The 25,002-nt window shown below is 38.0% G+C and overlaps 1 protein-coding gene across 1 annotated transcript in view; it reads right to left on the bottom strand.

The window, feature by feature from the left end:
* Nucleotides 1-883: 883 nt before the first annotated feature.
* Nucleotides 884-25,002, bottom strand: part of LOC136874788 (gustatory receptor for sugar taste 64f) — a 45,707-nt gene continuing 21,588 nt past the window's right edge. Inside the window, exons 4-7 of the mRNA XM_068227810.1 lie at nucleotides 23,500-23,654; nucleotides 11,559-11,721; nucleotides 2,900-2,989; nucleotides 884-1,364 (exon numbers count right to left, since the gene is read on the bottom strand). Of these exons, the coding sequence (XP_068083911.1) occupies nucleotides 1,230-1,364; nucleotides 2,900-2,989; nucleotides 11,559-11,721; nucleotides 23,500-23,654 (543 nt within the window). The 3' untranslated portion in view covers nucleotides 884-1,229. The remainder of the gene's footprint in view (nucleotides 1,365-2,899; nucleotides 2,990-11,558; nucleotides 11,722-23,499; nucleotides 23,655-25,002) is intronic.

Raw genomic sequence — 25,002 nt, 5'->3', positions numbered from 1 at the left:
GTCGATACGGAAACATCATGAAGTTTCTTGTATGCAACAGAAGCATAATTCTCCACTGAAAAGAATTCAATAAGAACACGTTGCTTCAACAAAATGTCTGTGTATGTCATAATGTTTTCACCAATTATGCTCATGTGGGTCCAGGTCCATGGCTAAATGGTTAGCTTGCTGGCCTTTGGTCACAGGGGTCCTGGGTTCAATTCCCAACAGGGTCAGGAATTTTAACCATCATTGGATAAATCCGTTAGCAAGGGAATTGGGTGTATGTGTCATCTTCTTCATCATTTCTTCCTCATCACGACAAGCAGGTTGCCTACGGGTGTCAAATCAAAAGACCTGCAGCTGGCAAGCTGAACATGTCCTCGGACACTCCTGGCATAAAAAGTCATCCGCCATTTCATTTCATTTTGCTCATGTGTGATGTGGTTTATGCACACCACTAGGTATTTTGATAGTCATTGGATGAGAGATTTTTTCTTACCAGTTTCATGTCCACATTTCACATATGATATCATTGAAGTTCTGTCCGACTCGTTGGCTGAACGGTCTGCGTACTGGCCTACGGTTCAGAGGGTCCCGGGTTCGATTCCCGGCCGGGTCGGGATTTTAACCTTAATTGGTTAATTCCAAAGGCACGGAGGCTGGGTGTATGTGTTGTCTTCATCATAATTTCATCCTTATCACAACGCGCAGGTCACCTACGGGAGTCAAATAGAAAGACCTGCACCTGGCGAGCCGAATCCGTCCTGGGATATCTCGGCACTAAAAGCCATACGACATTTCATTTTTCATTGAAGTTCTTACATAGGAGACAAAGTTTTTCAAAACACCTTTATATATTTATTGTTTTATTAGTTATTTTGTGATGAAGTAAACTAGCTGATTGGGAATCTGCCAACTAGGTGACAAACCCTAACTCCAGATCAGTGGTAAATGAATGTAAAAATGGCTAGTGCATATCAACACCTCTGACTGAGCATTCTGAACATTTGTTCATTTGTGACATTTGAATAATTGGACTACCTAGTATCTTTTCATCCTCCTTTAACATTAAGATGCTCACATATTTTCTTCTAAGGTATAGTACTCTTAACTAAAGACTCAGGCTCCCAGAAATTTTAGGAACATCCTCCCTGTATACACTCCTATATCAGGAGGTAAAAGAGAATGAGTGTGGTTGTGACCTATTCTATCCTTCATTGAGTAAATAACTTCACAGTCAATTCCTTTTAGTATGCTACACTATTTAGCCACTGACATTCTTCTGTTGTATTAGTAGAGCTAGGAGCTGGAATAGGAGGCATCTCCGATGCCATGTTGAATTGTAACAGAACCACCTCATAGGTAACAATGGTGCCAGCAACCTAAACAGGAGACATAAACATGTAATAAATTCTAATGAAGATTTAACCATGTATTACTAAGTCAATTAGATCTCTGATGATCTTCATCATCATATTATTTTCCCCATGGATCCTCTGAGGCCTCAAACAAATACTTAAAAATGTCTCAGTGACTTCAATGACTTTATTTTCAATTACTCTTGTAACTATACTATGATATCGTTTTATGAAAGTCTTATTCTATATAAAAATTCCATGTGAGTTGGTTATGTAGTTATTGAGTATGGGTCATATACCTGTAAGCTTATGTTTGGGAGATGGTGGGTTCAAATTCCACTGTTGGAGTCCGTGAAGATTGTTTTATATGGTTTCCAATTACCCCAACAGAAAAATGTCATGACTTTTTTCTTCATTAAGGACATGGTTGCTATATTCCCAGTCGTATCCCATCATCACCAAAAATCTTTTCATGATAGTGGAATGTTAAAACTTTGTAAAATGAAAATAATAGAAGATTGTAACAAATCTGATATGTTGTCAACCATATCTTTATGTGGCAAGTTACTGATTTCCATAGGTTTTTTAACACTGTATTGTCCTTGGCGAAGGAACCCAAATAATGCATTGAAAAGTAACTTATACGGTACCAAGAACAAAAATATATTTGATACTTTAGTTTATAGAGTGAAAGGGAAATTGGTAACATATTTTTCGTTCCTATGGCAAAACACAAGAAATGTATGTTTTTCTAGTTAAAGTGCTTGGATATTTAAGTATTGTTCTAAATATGGTTTATTTAAGTGTGTTTCACAAAGATGTCTTAAAATTATGATAACTGTGTAACACTTGTCTGGTCAATCTTTCTGCATGGTTATGAAATGTGGACAATGAAGGCATAAGATAAACATTGCATCACTGCCTTTGAGACATAGTGTTGTTGGCAGATGTTGTGAATTGCATGGACAGCCAGGGAAATAAACTATTTTGTCATCAGGAAGTGGAGGTGGAAAACTGTTTCCATAAACATGTTAAACTACAATTGTTTGGCCATGTTATGGACAAGCTGAGTGGTAATATGAGGATCAACCTTAGGATGGTTCTGAAGTAGAATGAGACTTACGTTACATGGTACATTAAGTTAGGTTTCGAGTGGACGTTAATTTCTATGCCTGTTATATATATAAATGAATATATATATATTTGATACAAATGGTTTCTATCCTGTGCTTTGGAGTAAAAAATTGCACTAAGGATTAACAAGATTGTACCCCACTTAAATGAATAATGCTCCTTTCTTTATAGAGATATGTGTCACCTCAGAGAACCATGTGAAATTCAGAGCTTTTAATTAATTATTAATAAATTAAATGCCTAATACAAAATAACTTATTAAATAATTTTTGTGACTGATAATGATACAGTCCTGTATTTATTATATGCCTTATCACAGGGAAATTACCAATAACTGCTGGAATTTCCCTTCATATATTTAAATAATTTATCGTAAAATAGTACTAATGGTTTTGTTATATATAACACAATCCAAAGAAACTTACAGACATTATGAAAGTCCTTGTAACTGAGAAGAAGTTAAGTCCTGTGAGTGCCACCTCATCAGTTGTTAGTTGTACCAAGAATCTCTGCACCTGAATAATATTGGAACATATCACTATTTTAATAATTAATATTTAAAATTTAGCCATATAGCCAGCACTCTGGAATCTTTATATGTATGTACAGGATTGAACTACTGAGAAAAGAAACCAGATATGTTTTAGATTGAAAATATAAACCAATAATTCCAATGCATAAATTATGCATGAAATTTTAATATTTATGGATATATAGTTTAAAATTATAATAATACTCATTTGGAAATATTAATATACTTTAAAGAAATAACTTGTTAGAATTACAAAGATATTAGTTCCCATCATAGGTGTAATTTGACCATTTTGATTGGGGTGGCAGGGCACCAGGCACCATGGGCCCCTTTTGAGCAACCCTTTTGTGCAACCACAAAATTATTCCTACTATAGTATTCTCTTTCTATCCTTTAATATTCTATATTCTCTGTAAAGAACATTTGCACAGAATTCAAAAGTAGACCTACTTCAAATTTATTTACTATTTGGGCTGTTTTTATCCATAACAGTAAGAATCAAGTAGACAACACAGACAAAACCAAAGAATTTTACAATTTTTACATAATCTGATCACATCGTATTTTTACACAAAATGAAGTCTTCTCTTTCAATTTAAATTAAAGTCATTCATTATTTTTGAAAAAACAACTTCAGTACTCCTTTTGATTGCCTAAGAGGATAATCTCTCCTGGGTGATCATATTCCTGTATTTTTAAATGCCCCAAGCATTAAAAATACATCTCACAAGTTGCTGAATTCATTGGAACTGTAAAAAACAAATGAGATAGTTAAAAAATGAGACTGAACACACTTTTCAAATACTTGTCTACAAAAACAATTTTAAAGACAATTTTTTTCATTGATCTGAATTATACAGAGTAACAAAAAACGTACAGTCTACTTGTAAATTATGTATTTCTATGTCTGTAATGTTACAAAAATTTGGTTTCCTTCAAAATATTGAGGGAAAGGGGGGTAACTGCCACCCCTAACCACCCCCAAATTACACCTATGTTTTCCATCCCCCTGTGATTAGCACAGTAATTTAGCTGCTGGCTTTCCATCCAGATGGCCAAGTGTTGAATCATGATGGATCCCTGTGTGAAATTTTTTCCTGAATAATTATATGGCATCGGAAAGGGTATAAGGCCTTAAACCCTTGGCCCAAACCCAAAATGAGCCAGAATGGCTCCAGCAATTCCAGAAATAAAAGCTGAAGAAAATTCTCTTTACACTGAGGATATGTATATTACATCCATTCTCTTCCCTACAAAAATTGCATTTGTTACAGTTGATTTGCAGACAATATTCCCTATATTATTTAATTTAATTTCCAGGTTGAACCGTGTTGTACTTGTACGCAACCTGAAAATTAAATTAAATAATTCTTCACACCGTGGAAGCTTCACTTCTAAGAATATTCCCTATAATTTTGTTCTCTGTAGATTTTTAACAGTTTATAATTAGAACAAGGTTATCAACATAAGCCAACCAACTTATTCTCGAAGTTCAGTTACATATGTATATGTTGAGTTCCCAGCCCAGAGGCTAGTTGGATTCTCAACAGCTCCACTATCAAGTGTGACTGAATGGGCATTCTAAGAAAATGAGTAAATGAGGTAATTTCCTATTGCTTTCCTTACCGAACCATTAGGTGCCAGTGTATACTAGCATCAAAAAATGTAAACTCACCTTAAGATAACTTCAGTTCTTATTAATACCAATATAGTTGGTCCGTTATTGGACATTATAAATTTTCCAGCTAACTCATTCCTGGTTGCCAGCGTTTCACCCCAGTGTGCTAAGTTGGGTTCATTAGTTGGTAAATAGAACACCTACCAAGACGCATGGCTAGTGCATACTGTGGAGGCCACTGTGTAGGCTACTTGGAGCCACCGGCAGTGCCAATGCACCATGAGAGACTTTGTCTCATTTTCAAAAATTGATGTCTGCCTGGCCATCAGATGATATTTATTTGACAGTAGATTAGTGATATTCCAAATGACACATATTTAAAATGAAAATATAAACATAGGAATCCATTATACACAAAATGACATAATATAAAGCATTTTATGCTTAAAATAATGGAAAACAAATTCTTTTAGAGCTATGCTGTTCAAATTCTGTGCTTATCTATGTGCCCTCCTTTAGTCCTGATTACTGCTTGGCAAATAAGTGGCATTCTTCTGATTAGGTTTTGCAACATCTCTGTGGTTATAGTTCACCTTGCAAAAGGTACTGCCAGAGATCTTCACAACCGTTCACAAAAGATTGTTTTGACTTATGGTTGAGTCCATCCTACAACAACTTGAAGGGAAATAAATCAGGTCACTACTTGTAGACATCCTGATGATTTTTTGTTTCTTACATACTTGTACAGCTTTGACATGTGGTTCTGGGTTGTTGTCCTGCTGCAGAACAAACCCTGTACTACTGTACTACTCAGTAGAATGTGGTGATGATACTGCTCCTTCCTCAAGATACCTTCCATTCTCATCAAATCTCCCACAGCATTGTTACCAAAACAACCCCAAACCGTAATGCTGCCACCCCTATACTTCACGTTTGGTGTTAGGCAGCATTCTAGTATTCTTTCTCCTGGGCAATGGCAGACATACTGAAGATAATTTGACCCAAACTTATCAAATTTTGACTCATCAGTCCATAGCACTTATTTTCACTGGTCTTTGGTCAAATCCTTGTATTGTGTGGTCCATTGAAGTCTCTGAGGTTTATGTCTGCATGTTAAAAGAAGACTTTTTGGCAGATACACCTCTGCACAATCCAGCAATGTGTAAGCGATATTCCACAGTTGACAATGACACTGGTTTTTCAGTAGTTCCATTGATTTCAGCGCATATGTCCACAGCTATAAGCCTTCTACTATGCTTGCTCAAGATCACAATGTATTTATCTTCAGCCCCAGATGTCCTTCTAAAATGTCCACTGTGTACTTGATCTTTATGGGTGCCTGTTTCTTCTCTTTATTTCAAAGCAGAGAGAATGCCATATTCACAAATTTTTGCAACACTCTTCTTCTTTCTATTTTTTATCATATGGCTTTTAGTGCCTGTGTGTCCGAGGACATGTTAGGCTCACCCACAGGTGATATGTGCATCAGGATGAGGAGAATGATGTTGATAATGAGGTAGAGAGAGAGAATGAAACTTGGTGTCACCATATAGTCTACTCCAGTCGAATAAAACCAAGGTTCTGCTCAAGGCTTCGCGTCTCCATCCGACAGACAAATCACCATCACTCCATCTGAACACTGCAGAGTTATGGAATTGAATTCAGGCTTTTGGCATGCAATCTAGTGATTAGAAATTGTATACCATCACCTCTCCTACCCTTCCGGCCAATATCCTGATTGTGAAATTTTTTGACCAACAGGACTTGATCTGGCTAACTATGGTCTCAGACCATATAGACCTGATGCGTTAACGATCGTGGTCACCAAGTGGGCTTATCTGATGGTGTGACCAACCAACTGTCTTTTAGGCTTATGCCATAGCACACTTTTCTTCACTTATGCTAGATTTTCCCCCTATTCCTGCAAAGATTGGAGTAGTGCTGATGAGAATTCAGTGTTGGAAACAGTTTAAACAAACAGAGACATTCAAAAAGGAGGGAAATATTTTATATTATAGCAAACAATAGCTAGCAGAACAAGTCATATATAGTTAGACTAGTTGTTACCCACGGCTTCACTCACATGGATTTTGTAATTTGATAAAAGTAATCATTCACCGGGCGAGTTGGTCGTGCGGTTACAGGAGCACGCAGCTATGAGCTTGCATCCGGGAGAGAGTGGGTTCAAATCCCACTGTTGGCAGTCCTGAAGATGGTTTTCGGTGGTTTTCCAATTTCACACCAGGCAAATGCTGGGGCTGTACCTTAACTAAGGCCACGGCCACTTCCTTCCAACTCCTAGCCCTTTCTTCTCCCATTGTCGCCATAAGACTTATCTGTGTCGGTGTGACGGAAAGCCACTAGCAAAAAAAAAAAAAGTAATTATTCCTTGCTACTGCACTAAGACATTATCTAAAAATCCCTAAAGTATAAAAACTCACCAAAAAATTGAGTTTCATTTACCCCAGAACCTCTTTGTAAACCACGTATGTATTATAGGCTTTTGGGGCTAAGATGACCAGACTAATGACAGAGCTAACTCTGGGACATGGGACATAGAATTGTATATGTGAGAAACAGCCCTCTCTCAAGTCAAAAACAAAATAGGTGTTTCTTTATTTTTATAGGAGATTCCAAATACCTATTTCCATATCTGTAATATCTTCAGTTTTTGTGATATAAGTATACTCATAAAAATAATTCATCTCCTTTTTCACCCTTGTTAAGTGGCTTTTCTGAAAACAAAAAATCCCACACTGTAATGTAAATGTATACCCAAAATTTAATTTATTTTTATCAAGTAGTTTTGGCTTGGCAATGATGAATCAGTCAGTCAGTCAGTCAGTCAGTCAGTCAGTCAGTCAGTACATGTTATTTTATATATATAGATGGGAGGAACAAGAAAAGGAACACAAAATAGGATGGACATAAAGGTGGGTCACTGTGTAAAGAGGGAGCAACAGAAAGAGGACATAAGGACATATACGAGGGTCGAGTCATAAGTCATGGCCACTACTTTTTTTCTCATGAACAGAAGACAACATGGAAAATCTTAGATATGCATTTGGAAATATAGGGCATGTACTTATGCATAGTGCCTGAAGACAAATTCTGACTTCAGGAGATTCTCGTAGGGAGGTGACAGAACACAGGCCATTGGTAAACATTTTTTTTATTATGCTATAGACAGCAAATACACAAGGACAGGTCTTCACTGGTTACAGACCTTCGAAATAATCACCCAAGGTTTCCACTGTGCGTTGCCAGCAGTGGGGCAGGCGCTGAATACCATTCGCTGCATGTGTATCGCTAACGTGTGACATCTCTCTCCGAAATGTTGTTACGATGTCCTCTTTGTTAGCAAACTGCTGTCCACGTAATGGCTTCTTGACTTTGGGGATTAGATCATAGTCACATGGGCTCAGATCAGGCAAATAAGACAGGTGTGGAAAAACCTCCCATCCCGACTGTTGTAAGCGACGCTGAACGATGGCTGCCGTGTGAGCTGTCATGTTATTGTGTATTATTATGGCGTTGTCCAAAAGATCTGGATGTTTAGTTCACACTGCATGATGCAATTGGTACAACAAAAAAGAATTGTAATAAACTGCATTGACAGTGTGCCCCTCATGCACTGGATGAAATGAAATGTCGTATGGCTTTTAGTGCCGGGATATCCCAGGAAGGGTTCGGCTCGCTAGGTGCAGGTCTTTCTATTTGACTCCCGTAGGCGACCTGCGCGTCGTGATGAGGATGAAATGATGATGAAGACAACACATACACCCAGCCCCCGTGCCATTGGAATTAACCAATTAAGGTTAAAATCCACGACCCGGCCGGGAATCGAACCCGGGACCCTCTGAATCGAAGGCAAGTACGCTGACCGTTCAGCCAACGAGTCAGACATGCACTGGATGACACACAAGAACACCTTGAACATCGTATGCCAGGATGACCATAACCTTATTGGGCGACTAATTTTGTCAAACTTTGTGTCTGCGTGGTGACCCTTGACGATGCCATTGACTTGACTGTCTCTTCAGTTCAGGCTAATAACCACGTGCTCATGTTTCATTGACTGCAATAATGCAATTCAACATGGCTTGTCCTTGCTGAAACCTCTCCAGATTGATGCGACATATTTTGTTACAAGTCCACTTCTGTATCTCAGTTATGTGACGTGGCACCCACTTTACACAAAGTTTATGCATCTGTAGGTCCTTGTGTAATATGCGCTGTATTGTTGTCTCTGGTAATGCTGTATGTTCTTGCAATTCCGCTAGAGTCCAGTGCCGGTCCTCATGTAAACACTGATCGATCACCATTATCTGTACATTTTTGTCCATGGACACTGAACGGCCTGGGCGAGGCAAATCGGCAGTTGATACTCTACCCTATTTGAACATCACCCACCTCGCCACTGTTCTATAGGGCATGGCATGCATACCTAATGCTTCCCGCAGCTCTGCATGGCATTGGCGTGAATTTCTGTCACAGAGAACTGCTATTTTAATATACAATCATTGCTCCTGCTTGTTGACTTCCATTTTGTGATGTTCTCACTCACACACTGAACCTGGGGGCATGCTTGGACCCACACTGTTGTTTACATACACCATCTAGTGGCATCATACGCAAGTACATACCATCATACATTTCCAAATGCATATCTTAGATTTTCCGTGTTGTCTCCTGTTCGCGAGAAAAAAAATTAGTTGCTATGACTTATGACAACCTACGTATGAAAACACAAATGGACAAGGACAATCTCCACATCTTCATACAATGTCGCTTTCAAATTTATAGGCTCTCTCCTCATCAATCCCAGTTCTTTACATTAATCTCTTCTCAGCCCCTGGCAAGCTCATTTCTACTCCCCAGCTTCATCAACACTCATTGAGGGGCCATTTTGATAGATCTTCAGTTTTGATGCAGGAAGTGTAGGATAAGAAGAAAGCCAGAAAAGTACAGGAAGAAACATAAGCAACAATAAGAACAGGAGTTAGCTAGTAATAGATGATTTCAACAATGAAGCCAAGAGAGTCTTTTAAGTTTTGTAAATTCTTTGGTATAGCAATATAACAGAATCCAGGTTGACGTTTGGTGCATGCAGACTGAAACTTATACTGTAAGTATTAATCTCCAGCTACCTACATTGTACCTAAATAATAATTAAATATATTTTAGTGTGTAATAGATCAGATGGACAAATGCCTGCAGCAGGAAGTAGATGAGAAATCCAATAAATATCAATTAAGTAGCAGTTTCAGAATATACAGAGAATTTCAGAGGTGTGTTTAAAGTTTTTGATGCTAGTGTATATCAATCAGCCAAGCCCACTAAAACATATAAACTAACTGATCATACAAGCCATACATTTGCAACATTTCATAGCAGGGACTAGCTGTTCTTTTTTATTTCTTTTCTTTCTATTGATTTCTCTACATCAGTTGATTCTAAAATTTTTAGGTTCATAATAACTTTAGTACATCCAGATTTTTCCTCAGTGCCCAAAATCAAAAGATATCCAAAAATTGCAAATGTTGACAATTCTATTCTTTGGAGATATCTGCACAGCCTTACACTCCTACTCTGCCTGTGGATTACAAATTGACTGCATATGGTAAGAACCTCTTGCAGACCATCCCTGACCACCAGCAGCTCGTGGAGAAGACCAGGCTCGAGTGGAGGAGTGGATCAAGCTGGAGTTTGATATGATTCAGCAATCTGGCACTTAGCATTTTGGTGTTGAATTTGCTGGTTAAATACTGGACCACTGCCAAAGATATTGACACTTACATAGAATTCAACACAAAAATGCCTGTCATATATAACAGGAGATTTCAACATTTATTCTCATCACAAAAAAAAAAAAAAAAAAAAAAAAAAAAAAAAAAAAAAAAAAAAAAAAAAAAAAAAAAAAAGGGATCTTATGAGGAAACAATTCACTTTAGACGTCATTTCTACTCAGACACTGACTACGCTGACTAAGACATTCATAAACCTCACTTTCACTGGCAACATATTGATTGAACTTAAGCCTTACGTGAGTTACTTCTCATATCATTTGCCTGTCATAAACAACACTGTTCTCCAACATTCCTTTTCATAGATTGCCATATTATCCTCTACTACATATATTAATCTATAGTCATTGTAACGTTATAATTTTATTCAATAAATATTCTTGGTGCATCAAATTTGATCTACTTCATTTCTATCAGACAGATATATTCTATACTATAAACCTTGCATCCATATCTATTATGCAGCCTGTCCATTTTTTTTTTTTTTTTTTTTTTGTAAATACTTCTTCATTTCCTAGTATATAGTCATGTTTATTCACTGTCTTGAATTTTTTTTAAAAACCTTTGTTTCAGTGAGCAGAACATACAGCTATCAATAGATAAATACCATCTCTCCAAGTTAAACATCCACATTGTTGAAGGATTACCCTTGCATTTTGTTGATAGTAATGAAGAAGTTAGAATGATGGAAAACTATCAATGTTTGAGTGTGAAAGGTATGTAAGTATTATTAGGTATGGTGTCTATTCAGGGCAGAAATGCATTGTGACTCTTTACACATGCCAGAAAGATTTTCTGCTTTATTGAAATTTGTGCAGTGTATAAAGAAATTCCAATCTTTTCTATAAGAAGAAGAAAGGTAACTGCAAGGAAGTTGAGAAGATATGGAGATTGTCATTGTCCTTTTGTGTTTTCATGTTTATCTTTTCTCCATTTCCATTGCTCAATCTTCTGATGCTGACCTGTCACTGTGTATGACCTATTCATGTTCCTATCTGTTTATACATGATTTGACTTTTTTTTTTACTTGCTTATTCCTTTCCTGTATTTATTTCTATCAAACAGGATAATATTTCTTCTCTCTCCATTCAAAAATCATCTTTAATGTTCGTTTGTTATCGTCTTACCTCAGTGCAATAACTTTCTGTTGGTACTGAATACAGGACAGTCTTGGGCTCTTTGCTATAGTCATGTACACTGGCTGCACATAATGAAACTGCACACACTTTGAGCACCAGATATATTATGGACCAATAGAAATAGACCGCTTCATTGAAGTCTCTCAGAGGCCTGTGAACAAAATTATAAAACATTAACCCCATAGCAAGTCATTTTATGATTAAAATACATTTTTTTTTAAATTGGAAGCTTTGAAATTCTTTGGCCCTTAGTTTCATGCAATATAGACAGGAAGTGTCTGATAACCAGAGTTAGGATTTTTAGGTGCGCATCTTTTCTTGTTAGGGTAAATTAAAGCTGTTTTGAAAAGATATCCCAGTGTGAAATTTTATTTCTAGTTGTGTAAAGAGGCATTTTTCACACACCTTTTTCCCTATTTAGAAAGACTCCTCTTAAATGTCTTGTGAAAGTCCCTCGTGTTATTCTTTTGGAAGTTTTGTTCTATTGCAGCCAGTTGTTCTTTCTCGAATTTTCTTTTTTCTCCTCTTATGATTTTTGCAGTTGATTTTCTTTGTTCTTTGAAGCTGTTGTAATCTTCCTCTTTCTTTGATGAGTACCACTTCTTCCATCTTTGTAGTCTGAGTGATATTGCCTGTTCACATCTTTCATTCCACCATGGATGTTTTTGTGATTTCTTGAGTAATGCTGTTTCTTTGGCTGCTCCTATCATGGTCTGCTGCATTTGCTTCCATTCAGTTGTTTCAATGTTCATCAGTTCTTGGTACTTGTTGCTGTTCTGTTTTAGCTTTTGAGTGTCGAATCTTAGTACTCTGTTGTTTGTGCGTTTCTTCTTGCTGCTGGGAATAAACTTTATCTTTATGATCGTTAAATAGTGGTCTGTTTCTATGTTGGCTCCTTTCTTAACTTTAACATTCATGATTTCTTTTTGACTTCTATGGGAGATTGCAGCGTGATCAATTTGATATTCTCCTAAGAGTTTGTTTGGTGATGCCCACGTCGTTTGTTTCCTAGGAAGCTTCTTGAAATGAGTGGACATCAGTTTCAAATTAAAGTTCCTACAGAACTCTATAAGTCTTTGCCCATTTCTGTTGGTTCTTCTATGAGCTGGGAAATCCCCCACTATTCTCTTGTAGAATTTTTCTCGTCCTACCTGTGCGTTGAAATCCCCAAGTAGTATTTTCACATGATTATCAGGAATTTTTAATGTCACCAATTCTAATTCTTCCCAAAAGTCATCTACCTTTTGTGGGAGTTCGATTGTCATCATTAATTGGCGCATGAGCATTAATGAGGGTGTATATTTTCTTTGCACACTTAATGGTTATTAGTGAGAGCTTTCCATTTGGAGACTGGAATTCTATAACCAAATTTAGAATCCTTTTATCGATTACAAATGCTGTTCCTAAGTGTGGCATATTCTTCATGATCCTTATCCCAACCTTGCCTTTCAGGATTCTATAGTTGCTTGATTCCATTGCGATGTCATCCGTGAATCTTGTTTCTTGAAGTGCCATGATCAGAATATTTTGCTGGTCCATTACGTCTGTAAGTTGTTTAAGTTTTCCTGTTTTTGGGAGTGAATTTATGTTCAGCGTGCCAAAAAAGTGTTTCCGTTTAGGTCTTAATTTTAGTGTATTCATTATGGATGCGTGTGATGGCAATGGGTTTCCTAGATGCTCTGACTCATCTATGCATGGTGGTTTGGGCTCTCCAGAATCCGATGGCCCAAGTGCACTGCTTGTAGCAGTGGTGGATTTCTTCTTGAGGCTGCCACCTGGAGTAGTTTCCGTAAGAAATGTTTCCATCATGCGAGTTAATGGGAGTTGTTGGGGGAGCCGACCGGGGTCAGCTCAAGATACCACTAAAGTTGTAAGCCTTAGGGTTGCTCCTTTCCAGCAGATGTGTCTGGATTGTAGCTCAACTGTTGGGGATAGATTATTCTTCACCTTCAACACTGTTGAGGTTATGTATTCTATTTCTGTGAAAGCTGTTGGTCGCCTTCTTCGTCTGTAACCCAGACAGGGGCCCTTACAGGGTGCTATCATCTGGAGCCAGATGAACCCTGTTTTTATTTACGAGGTGTTACTCCTCCCCCTCCTCCTTCCTCATCACTTGTGAGATGAAGCCCCGGGCTTGGGACCAGCACTGACGGAGTTCAAAGTTCTTTAAAAAGCCAAAATTTGTAGTAATTAAACAAGCAGGAATTACACTCAATAAGGTGAACCATCCAGCCTTCAAGAGATTTCTTGAAAAATACAGGAAGATATGAAAGCCCGATGAGAGTACTTTAAGAAAAATCTACATGGGGCCTGTTTACCAAAAAAACCATACAAAGAATTAAGGAAAAAGTGTCTGAATGTGATGTGGGAATAATTCTGAATGAAACCTTAGACTCAATGGAACAATATGTTTTGAACATTTTAGTTTTTCCCTTAGCAGGGGGAAACATTAAGCCCATGTTGTTAAAAATGTATGAGCTGCAGAAAGCCAATGCCAGTACGGTAATACAATCAGTTATGGACTTCTTTCAAAAACTCTGGCCTACTGGTATCGAGTTTGAAAAACTTTTTGTGGTTACGGACCAAGCTTCATACATGGTTTCAGCTGTTAACCAATTGAAACCTTTATTTCCTAAGTTGAAGCATGTTACATGCTTGGTTCATGCCCTTCACAGGGTTTGTGAATCAATAAGGAACGAATACGACATCGCAAATCAATTCATCTCTGCCCTGAAGAAGATTCTACTGAAAGTTCCGAGTCATGTTGTTGCCTACAGGGAAACCACTGGCCTGCCCCTTCCAAATTTCCCGGTCATTACACCCTGGGGATCGTGGATTGAGTGTGCTGCTATGTTGTGTGAGAATTTTGACAAAATTAGAGAGTTTGTGCTTTCTTTGGATCCAGCCCATGCAGGTGCAATTTCCTAGGACAGCAAATTTTGTTAATAGAGAAAATACATAATTTGCAGACAGAACAATATTGTGTCCATAGTTACAAATACCTGACTGCAGTTATTGAATGATTAGAAGAACAAGGCCTGGAAAAGGAAAAACAATGGGGTATTTTTACTTCCGTGAGGGAGCAGTTAGATGGCTTTGTCAAAGACAAACTTGAGTCTAGTGTTCAGAAGAATCCAGACATTGAGGAATTTGCCACATCTGTAGATTTTCCATTCTGAGTGAATACTAGGTTTGCCCCCCTAGTTTCTGCGGATGTCAAAAGAAGCTTTAGCATCTACAAAGACATTCTATCTCTTAATAGAAGCAGACATACTTTTAAAAATGTAGAGATGCTTAATGTCTTGAAGTACAACAGCTTCACATATTTTCCTTCTTTTGACGAGTGATAATTTGATGTACTTGTTTCAATAAACTAGAATAGAGGAAAGAGAAATCATTGAATTAGTTGAATAAACCAGCACCTTTTGTCCCCTTCTCACCTTATTTGAGCACCTTCTTCCTTCCCTTTTTCATCTGAAATTTGCACCTAAAAATCCTAAGCCTGCAGTGGTAACCATTGTGAAATGTGTGGCAGTGTGAGTGTAATTACGAAGCGTGTTTTTTAAGTAAAGTCTGTTTTGTTGTAGACACTAGTAGTTCACCCACATATCGCAACGAGCATGTGCATTGTGTACCGGCATGCCTTGGAAACAACTGTGCTCAGTTTCAGCTCTGTAGCTAACCTGTACCGTTCTGTTCTGTGCTTTCAAAATGTTTAAGAATATCAACTCACCCACCATGTGTGAGATTTGGTCATTGATATGGTTTTTGTCAGCAAGGAACCTGTCTGCTGCAGAAATTCATCGACAGATTTGCAAAGTGTACGGTGATACTGTTATGAGTGAAAGCAAAGTGCGTAAGTGGGTACGACAATTCAAAGATGGCCATAACAACGTCCATGATGAGTACCGCTCCGGTCGCCCTTCTTTGATTACAGACGATTTGGTGTCTTTCAAACAAATTTCCTGACGTGTCAAGATCAGTGCTTTACGACATTGTTTCTGAACACCTAAAGTTTAGGAAATTGTGCTCCTGTTGGGTCCCGAAACTCCTAACAGAGGACCACAAAAACCAAAGATTTGAGTGTGCGATGAAGTTCTTAACTCGTTATGACAAAGAAGGTGACGGCTTCTTGAGTCAGATTGTAACTGGAGATGAAACATGGGTTTCGCATATCATGCCCGAATCAAAGCAACAGAGCATGCAATAAAGACACACACACACACTCGCCTGTAAAGGTGAAGGCCACACAGACTCTGTCCCAGCGCAAAATCATGGCGTCGGTGTTTTGGGATAGGCATGGTGGTTTGTTGGTTGACTTCATGCAACGAGGAACCACTATCTACGCAGAAGCATCCTGCCAAACCCTGAGAAAGCTATGCAGAGTGATTCAAAACAAAAGACGTGGCATACTGACAAACGGAATTGTCCTTCTCCATGACAATGCAAGACCTCACACTGCAGGTCAGACCCGCGATTTATTGGACAGTTTTGGCTGGGAAGTTTCAGACCACCCACCCTACAGTCCCAATCTTATGTCAAGTGATTACCATCTGTTCCACCACCTCAAACATCACCTCAGTGGCAACCATTACAATGATGACGACAACAACCTGAAAACGGCAGTGAACTCTTGGTTATTGGAACAGGCGGCAAGTTTCTATGAAGAGGGTATTTTAAAATTGGTTACGAGGTATGATAAGTGTTTGAACAAACTTGGCAACTATGTCAAAAAATAGAGTGAAGTATGTACTTTCTGAAAATAAATTTAATTTTTTGAAATAACCTTTCGTTGTGTACTTATTTTCAAACGGACCTTACTTAAAAAACACGCCTCCTATTTGAGCTTATGATAGAACTGGTTAAACTGCACTTGTAATAATGGCCATTCTAGGATACTGTATTTGCTGGAGTTGTTATGGAACAACCAACTTCATGATAGCTGGTCCTAAGCCTGGCTGAAAGAGTAGAAGAGCAAAAGGCCTGAGAAAAATTCTTAGGATACTACAATACCATATTTTCTTTGCATAATTAACACACTTTTTGCCAAAAAGTACAGCAGAAATCACCAATTTTTTTAATACTCCACAGCAATAAAATATGATTTTTCAAAGGCTATACAATGTAAATATCTACCAACTCATTTTAGTGCTGCCTTGCCCTCCATGATGATCTCTCTTTCATATTCTTGAATACATGAAAAAGAGAACCATACATACTGCACTACTGTCTCCTCATTCCTACATATACTCATTCTTACAACACTGCATTTGATGAATGTTTCCCTGTTGAAGTCATGATTAAATTATTTTGTGTGACTTCTTCCCAGATTTAGGAGGCGCAAGATGGCATTCCAAACCTTCCTTCACTTCTTGGTTGACTCATTAATGAATATTAGATAAGCCCAACTTCTATTTGTTACTAATTCTTCCACCCTCTGACTAGATCACCTTATCCACCCTATTCCCTTCAGACAGCATGCTAGTCTTCTGTAAAGCATAATCTCAAACTGTTGAGATTGGATAATCAAAGAGGAAATTCTGAGCAAATCTATTGTTTCTTTCAAAATCAACAAAGATCAATCAAAAGTTCATAACTCAGTGTCATGACATGAGTACTTAACTAGGTAATTTTTTTTATCATGGGCTGGGGGTCTATCTGGAATTAGCATGAAGAGAAAAATGTAGATGGAAAACTGACACCATGGTAAACATGGCAACCAGTGTTTGTCATTTATCTATCCTACTAAGTCTTCATCATCTTCCTCCTCATGTTACAAGGGTAATCCCAAAAATGAGGTCTCCTATTTTTTAAAATAAATACTGAGCTCTGTTCGTGTGGCTGTTGATCACAATATTGTGAAGAGCGTTTCCTACACTCACATATGAACATGCGCATGCCGCACTGAGGCACTCAGTCTTGACTTGGCAGCTGTTGAGAATGGAGCTCCCGTTGGATGTTACCGCCAAGTGCGAAGTGCGCGCAGTTATTCGGTTTTTGAACGCAAAAGGTACTGAACCAATTGAAATCCATCGCCAATTGATGAACAAAGGAGCGGGAGACCATCAATTTCTGTCAAGACAGTCGTGAACGTTGAGCAAATCATGTGTGAAAATCGGTGGATCACCCTGGATGATCTCTGCGCTTTGGTTCCTGAAGTTTCCCGAAGCGTCGCTCACAGAATTTTAATGGAAAAGTTGAAATACCGGAAGGTGTGCTCAAGATGGGTTGTGAGGTGAAAGATGTGGTTCAAAACTTCCTGAACAGCATGGCGGTGAGCTGGTATGACATGGGCATACAAAAACTGTCACAGCATCTACAAAAATGCATTGACCGAAATGGTGATTATGTAGAAAAATAGCTAAATGTTCAAGCTGTAAAGTGATGCAAACCATTGTAGAAATAAACATGTCTATGTATTTATAAAAGGATAGGAGACCTTATTTTTGGGATTACCTTTGTATTACCATGAGCCAGAACACTGCCTTCTGTATACAACAGGTACAAATAGTGCTGTGTTTTAAGTTTCCTCTGTCTTTAACTGGCATTCATATAGATCACAGCAAAGCACTTTACACACGGTAACGTCACTGAAAGCAATCAGTTTTCATGATCTATGTATATTAGGTCAGAAACATAATATTATATACAATGCTATAAGAATTCAAGCTCATTTCTTTGCAAAAAATACTTAATTGAACCTTTGCAATCCTGTAATCTAGTACAGACACTCACACTGCACAGAAAAGCATAGATTTGATGATATGAACTCACTCTCTCATCTTTTAAGCAGAAACACATATCCATGACCTTCAAATTTTCTGTGTAGTGGACAAAATCCTTTAGAGGAGGGTTACTGAATCAAATTTCTGGGAGTGAGGATGTGATCAGTCGAAAATAAGAACACTGTATAATTTTAAAGTTACGCTTCATAATGAAGTCATGCTGTACGCAAATGGATGTAGACCTATTTCACAACATAAGTGTAAGTCACAATGAAAACATGGGAACCAGCAGCAGAATTTTTTTTCACATTCGATCCATTTTCATTACTAAAATAATTTCATATTAGGCCTAGCTGTTGAAGTTATTATGTATATATACATAGAAAAAAGAACATGAAATTAGGAAAAGTCCTCTCAGTTTTAATTATTGTGTTGATGGGGTGATAGTACCTCATGGGGAACAATGTAAGTACCTAGGTATTGGGGTAATCATATTAACCAAGTAGTTAAGAAAGGTTACATATCTCTTCACATGGTTATGAGAGTTTTTAGGGATTTAAAGGAGAGGGTGTATAAGTCTCTGGTAAGACTGCAGTTAAAGTATGGCTCCAGTGTATGGGACCCTCACCAGGACTACTTGATACGAGAACTAGAAAAATTCAAAGGAAAGCAGCACGATTTGTTCTGGGTGATATGCGACAAAGGAGTAGTGTTACTAAAACAAGAAAGATCATTATATGATGATAAAGTTAGAATTGAAGAGGACAGATTGGGGAAAATATTCATTTATAAGATGAGGAGTAAGGGATTGGAATAAATTATCAAGGGAAATGTTCGATAAATTTCCAAGTTTGTTGAAAATATTTAAGAAAAACCAAGGTAAACAATTGATAGGGAATCTGCCACCAGGGCAACTGCCCTAAATGCAGATCATTGATTGATTGATGGATTGATCCTCATTCTGTATTCTTCGGTGGTGTCGGCCCTAACACGCTGTGTTCCAGGGATGTGAATATTATGATGTGCAATAAATTATAAATAACATTTGCAGTACATGCATCAGTTTGACTTTTGTGATGCCATAAGGCTGGAACAATGAAGTCAAGTTATGTAAATGTCAGCATGTGAAAGGATGATGAATTTTCAAGAATTTTTGTTACTAAAGTAATTTCATATTAGGCCTAGCTACTTAAGTTATTAAATATAGGCCTACATGGATAGAAAAATAATAACATGAACTTGGGAACCTTGTGGAGAAGAGGGATCTTCAAAGGCTAAGAGAGTAAACCCCAAAAGAAAATCCTCACCTGTGTTAGGCCTAGCAAGTCAACAGTTGAGTATGAATATACTGCTTTCAAACCTAAAACAAGCCTCAGATGGAAGAATAAATTAAATACCGGACATGACAGTTCTTCTTGTACCGTCCAAATTTATGATGGCCAAAAGCCTGACACGCATCGGAGATACCAGATGACACAAAACCCTCCCAAGAAGGAGTGACTGAAAATTGGTACACTCAATATCCTTACTCTTACCAACAAATATGAAGAACTTGTGGATCTTATGGAGAGGTGTAAGCTCAAGATATCGGGGTTGAGTGAAACAAAATGGAAAGGATATGGGAAGAAGCCCTTGAGAAATGTATATGTGCTGTACTGGAGTGGGAACAATAATGAATCCAAAAATGGAGTTGGCTTCCTCCTTCATAAAGATATAGACACAGAGAGAGATGTCAAATATGTGAGTGATAGGATCATCCAGATGAGACTAGGTGTTGGTAATGCACATCATACTCTCCTGCAAGTATATGCAGCACAGACAGGATGTACTACAGAAGAGAAAGAGCAATTCCTTATTGAACCTTAGGAACAAATAACAGAGGAGAATACAATCATTATGGGTGATCTGAATGCCCAAGTTGGTAAAGAAAGACTAGACTGTGAAAACATCATTGACCCCCATGGCTATGGTAACAGAAACTCTGAAGGAGAGAACCTGATTGATTTCTGTGTGCGAAACAACTTAACCATCCAGAACACATGGTATCAGAAGAGGGACAGCCATAAAATAACAAGATACAGCTGGGATGGAAAGCTCAATACTATGATCGACTTCATCGTTACTGATAGAAAAGCAGTTCAGTATGTTACAGATATTAAAGTCATACCCAGCGAGTGCCTAGATAGTGATCATCAGCTATTAATTACCAACCTAAAAGATGTTCATGTACCCAAAATTAAACAAAAGAAAATGCCAAAGATTAAGACATGCCTGTTGAAGGACATGGAGAAGAAAGGAAACTATGAAGCGAGGATAACAGTTAAATTACCCAAAACTGAGAAAGGTGGGGTAGAAGAAGAATGGTCCTTATTCAAAGAAACCCCTTGTAAAAGAAGCCACGAAAATTTGTGGAAAAACAAGTGCCACACCAAAAGAGAATGAAACACCTTGGTGGAATAACCGATGAAGACAGCAGTAAAAAAAGAGAAATATACTGAAAAGAAAATTTGACCTTGAAAAACAGAAAAAGGATAATAGACGAAATGAATTAGAAATTGAACATCTAGCACAGGAATATCGGAAAAAGAAACTGGCTGTAAAAAGACTGATCCAGGAAGAAAAGGAAAAGTACTGGGATGACTTTACTACAAGGATAGAGGAAGACTGTCAAGGAAGTAGGAAACTACTATACAAAATAGTAAACAGTAAAAGAAATGAATATATAAACATCCTTGCACTGGAAACAGATGATGGTAGCTTAATACAAACAGAGGAAGGGATCAGGGATGAAATGAAGAAGTACTTCAACATGCCGTTAAATGGAGATGGGCTCAACACCACCACCAATGATTGTAGTGTATATGAAGCCAAAAACAACAAATAGCCATTAACATGGCTTGAGGTAGAAACAGCACTAAAGAGCATGCAAAATAGGAAGTCCCCAGGCTTTGATGATCTCAGCTCAGACATGATAAAGGCAGCTGAAATACCAGGCTTGAATTGGCTATATAGAGTGTTATCAGTGATTTGGGAAAGTAACAAAATTCCAGAAGATTGGAGTAAAGGAGTCATCATCCTACTGTTCAAAAAGGGCAACCAATAGAAATGTGGAAATTCCAGAGGCATCATGCTGTTGTCACACTCACTGAAGCTGCTGGAAAAGATCATAGAAATGAGACTTATGAAGATAGTGGAACCTTTGCTTGAGGAAGAACAACACGGGTTCAGGAAAGGTCGAAGTACTGTCGATCTTATCTTTGCAGTAAAGATGCCGACAGAAAAATACTGGGAATACGGAAGAAATCTTGTGATTGCATTTGTGGACATTGAAAAAGCATATGATAGTGTTCCTTGAAACAAGGAATGTCTGGAAGACCTAAAGGTGCCAAAGTAGGCTACTTAACTGACAAAGTCAAGATGCTATACCAGAAGTGCTACAGCTGTGTCCAGATAGGCAACGGACGATCAAAATGGTTTGAAACAAAGAGAGGTGTTCAACAAGGAAGTGCTCTGTCACCACTCCTGTTAATAATAGTAATGAACAAGGTCATCAAATCTATCAAGAAAATGGACAGTGAACCAAACGCCCTGGTATTTGCTGATTTATTTATTTAATCGTATGGTGATTATAACTACAAATTCATAGGTCCAGGTCCAAGTGTTTCAGCCACTTTACAGCACTTTCTGAAAGATGAAACAGGTCGCTGGGGCTTCCGGAGTACCGGTAGGCATGATGATGTGCTTTTATGGCGAGAGACAGAAGCTGAAGTTCAGAAGAAACTTAATGAATGGAACAACACATTTAAATATTTTGGACTGAAGATGAGCAAAACAAAGACAGTGGAAATGACCATCAACAGGGAAGGAACAAGCTCAAATATATTTCTGGAAGTGAATCGGCTTCCCACTTCAAGTACCTCGGAAGCACAATCTTTAAAGACAACATTGTTAGGCAGGAAATACTCAGCAGGACACAGAAAGCATCGAACTTCTACAGTCAAGTCAGAAATCTTCTCAGGGACTGCAAAATACCACAAAAAGCAAAAACAATCATGTACCACACTTACTTCGTACCATTTCTCATGTACAGTTTAGATACATGTACCCTACTAAACAAAGACTTCAGTAGAATCCAAGCAACTGAAATGAGATTCATTAGAACCATGAACCAAACTACCAGAAAGGACAAGATCAGGAATGAAGTGAATAGGAAAGTAGCTGTTATTGAGGTTCCTATTACCAAAGTCATAAAGAAATGCAGACTTCAGTGGTATGGGCACATAATGAGAATGAACAGGGAAAGACCTGCCAGAAAATATTTCTACCTTAATCTTGTAGCAAGATCAGATGTGGAGGAGAGAGGATACAAATGGGAGGATGTACTGGAACAGAAGATGTATGAAGACAGAAGGAGATGGCGTGCGCTTGTACACCACACCTGGGAAACTGGAGTTGGGAAATGATTATGATGATGATGATGATGATGATGATGAATAGTAACAATTACTGTACCAGTCTGTTATTTTGTATGATTGATTTGTAACTCAGAATAAATTAAGCATTTCAGTTGCGAATGTAGTTCATGCTTTACATGTAAATTATATCGTACTTGTCTAAAAAGTATGGTTTCTCCTTTTATAGCATATGGCTTTTTTTGGTGTTGGGAGTCTCCAAGGACAGGTTTGGCTTGCCAGTTCTGTTGCTACTTTCCTCTCGACTGCCCCCCCTGTGGGTGGAGGCAGCAAAATAACACCCACGGTATCCCCTGCCTATCATAAGTGGTGACTAAAAGGGGACCCAAGGGCTATGAACTTTGGAGCACGGTTCGGCGACCACGGGGCCCTCAGCTGAGTCCAGGCATTGCTTCCACTTACTTGTGCCAGGCTCCTCACTTTTATCTATCCTATCTGACCTCCCTTGGTCAACTCTTGTTCTTTTCCGACCCCGACACTATTAGGTTTCCGAGGGTTAGGGAGTCTTTGATTTTCACGCCCTTCGTGGCCCTTGTCTTTCTTTGGCCAATACCTTCATTTTTCAAAGTGTCAGATCCCTTCCACATTTTCTCTCTGATTAATGTTACATAGAGGATGGTTGCCTAGTTGTACTTCCTCTTAAAACAATAATCACCACCACCACCACTTTCCTCTCTACTGCTTTCTCTACTAGTTTTATTTGTATTGAAGTAATCTGTTATGGTCACTTACCTCATACTATTGAGAAGCTGGAAACAAACAAAGTACAAGTTGCTACCAAATGACAGCAAAAGTATCTTAGAGAGACAACGATCAACTGTTCTAGTGAGCATGGCCAATGTATTATAGTCTTCTCTCACTTGACGCCAGAATGTTTGAGTCTGCATCTGTAAATTTTAAAAACAATGACTGGCATGATAGTCAAAGCAATCTTGGAAATAATCATAGGTGACATGAAAAGGCCTACAATCTTAGTATATCATTTTTAACAAATGAAGTTATGTTGGTAAGAAGAAAAACACAGAGAGATGCTCCATTGTATTTTATTTTTTGCTCCAACTGTTTTGATGCCTTCTTTCCCAGGAAAATATACTTAAAGTACAGCAGCCTCCCAAATGGATCTGTTGGTTAGTACTACTGGTACACGAGAGCAAGCAATCATCAGAAAGGTAAGTATTTACATTCTATTATTCATAGCATAGAAAGTTAAAGGTCTGAATTGTTGTTGTAGGTTAGAAAACCTAAAAGGAAACTGTATAGCCATAAATCTAACTTGCATTATTGAAGTGAAAAGGCAGGAAAAGCAGGATTTATAGTAAAGTTGCTGCCCGTCCAGGATTGGCCAGGATTGTTCTGTAAGTGAATTCTTGGACTTCAGAAAAATTTGAAGAAACAAGACCGAAGGCTGCAGATATGTGGATCTGGAGAAGAATGCCCAAAACAAGTTGAAATGACTAAAAGTTAAATGACTTCATTTTAAAAACTATCAAGGAAAAACAATTCTACTGAATGTGATCAAGAAGAGGAAAATTAAGTCCATTTGTCACATACACAGGCACAACAGTCATCTCCATTTAATTATTGAAGATAAAGTTCTGGGGAGGAGAATGGGGGGTGACCAAGAAATTATATATTAAAGGTATATTCACAAATATCTATGACGTGTCAGTGTCATGACGTGGTAGTACTGTGACATACCTGATGTCTCAGTGATTGCTATCCACACCTATCAGTATTGTTTCAGTTCAGTGATTGTTGAGATATCAAAGTTTACGGATGTGGAAGTTGGTGGCTATTGCTATAATTCTAGATGAAGAGGAAGAGAAACAGCATCATTTTAAATAACAGAAGTGGGTACATGAGGCATGGCAGAATAAAAAACATGATGGCGAATTTGCTACCCTGCACAAGCAACTAATTGATGATGAAAATATTTTTTTTGAATATTTCAGAATATCTGAAAATTGTTTTAACATATTTCTGAGTAAACTGGAAGTTAATTTATAATGACAAGACACCCGCTGGAGGAAGGTGATAACACCGAGAGAATGGTTAGCAGTTTGCCTGAGGTAAGTGAATAATACAGTACAAATACAATTAAGGAAATATTTACTTAACCACACACATTGAACTTATGTACAAAGATTTGTAGTACATAAGTTTATTGAAAATCTTCAAAAAATTAGTCAGTAAGGAATTGTCTGTCTGTGCTGTTTGGTAATGCCATATATGGAG

The sequence above is a fragment of the Anabrus simplex genome, chromosome 5 (assembly GCF_040414725.1).
Source record: "Anabrus simplex isolate iqAnaSimp1 chromosome 5, ASM4041472v1, whole genome shotgun sequence".
Classification (NCBI taxonomy): Eukaryota; Metazoa; Arthropoda; class Insecta; order Orthoptera; family Tettigoniidae; genus Anabrus; species Anabrus simplex.
The sequence above is the reverse complement of the archived record's forward strand: the minus strand, read 5'-3'. Positions and strand labels throughout refer to the sequence as shown.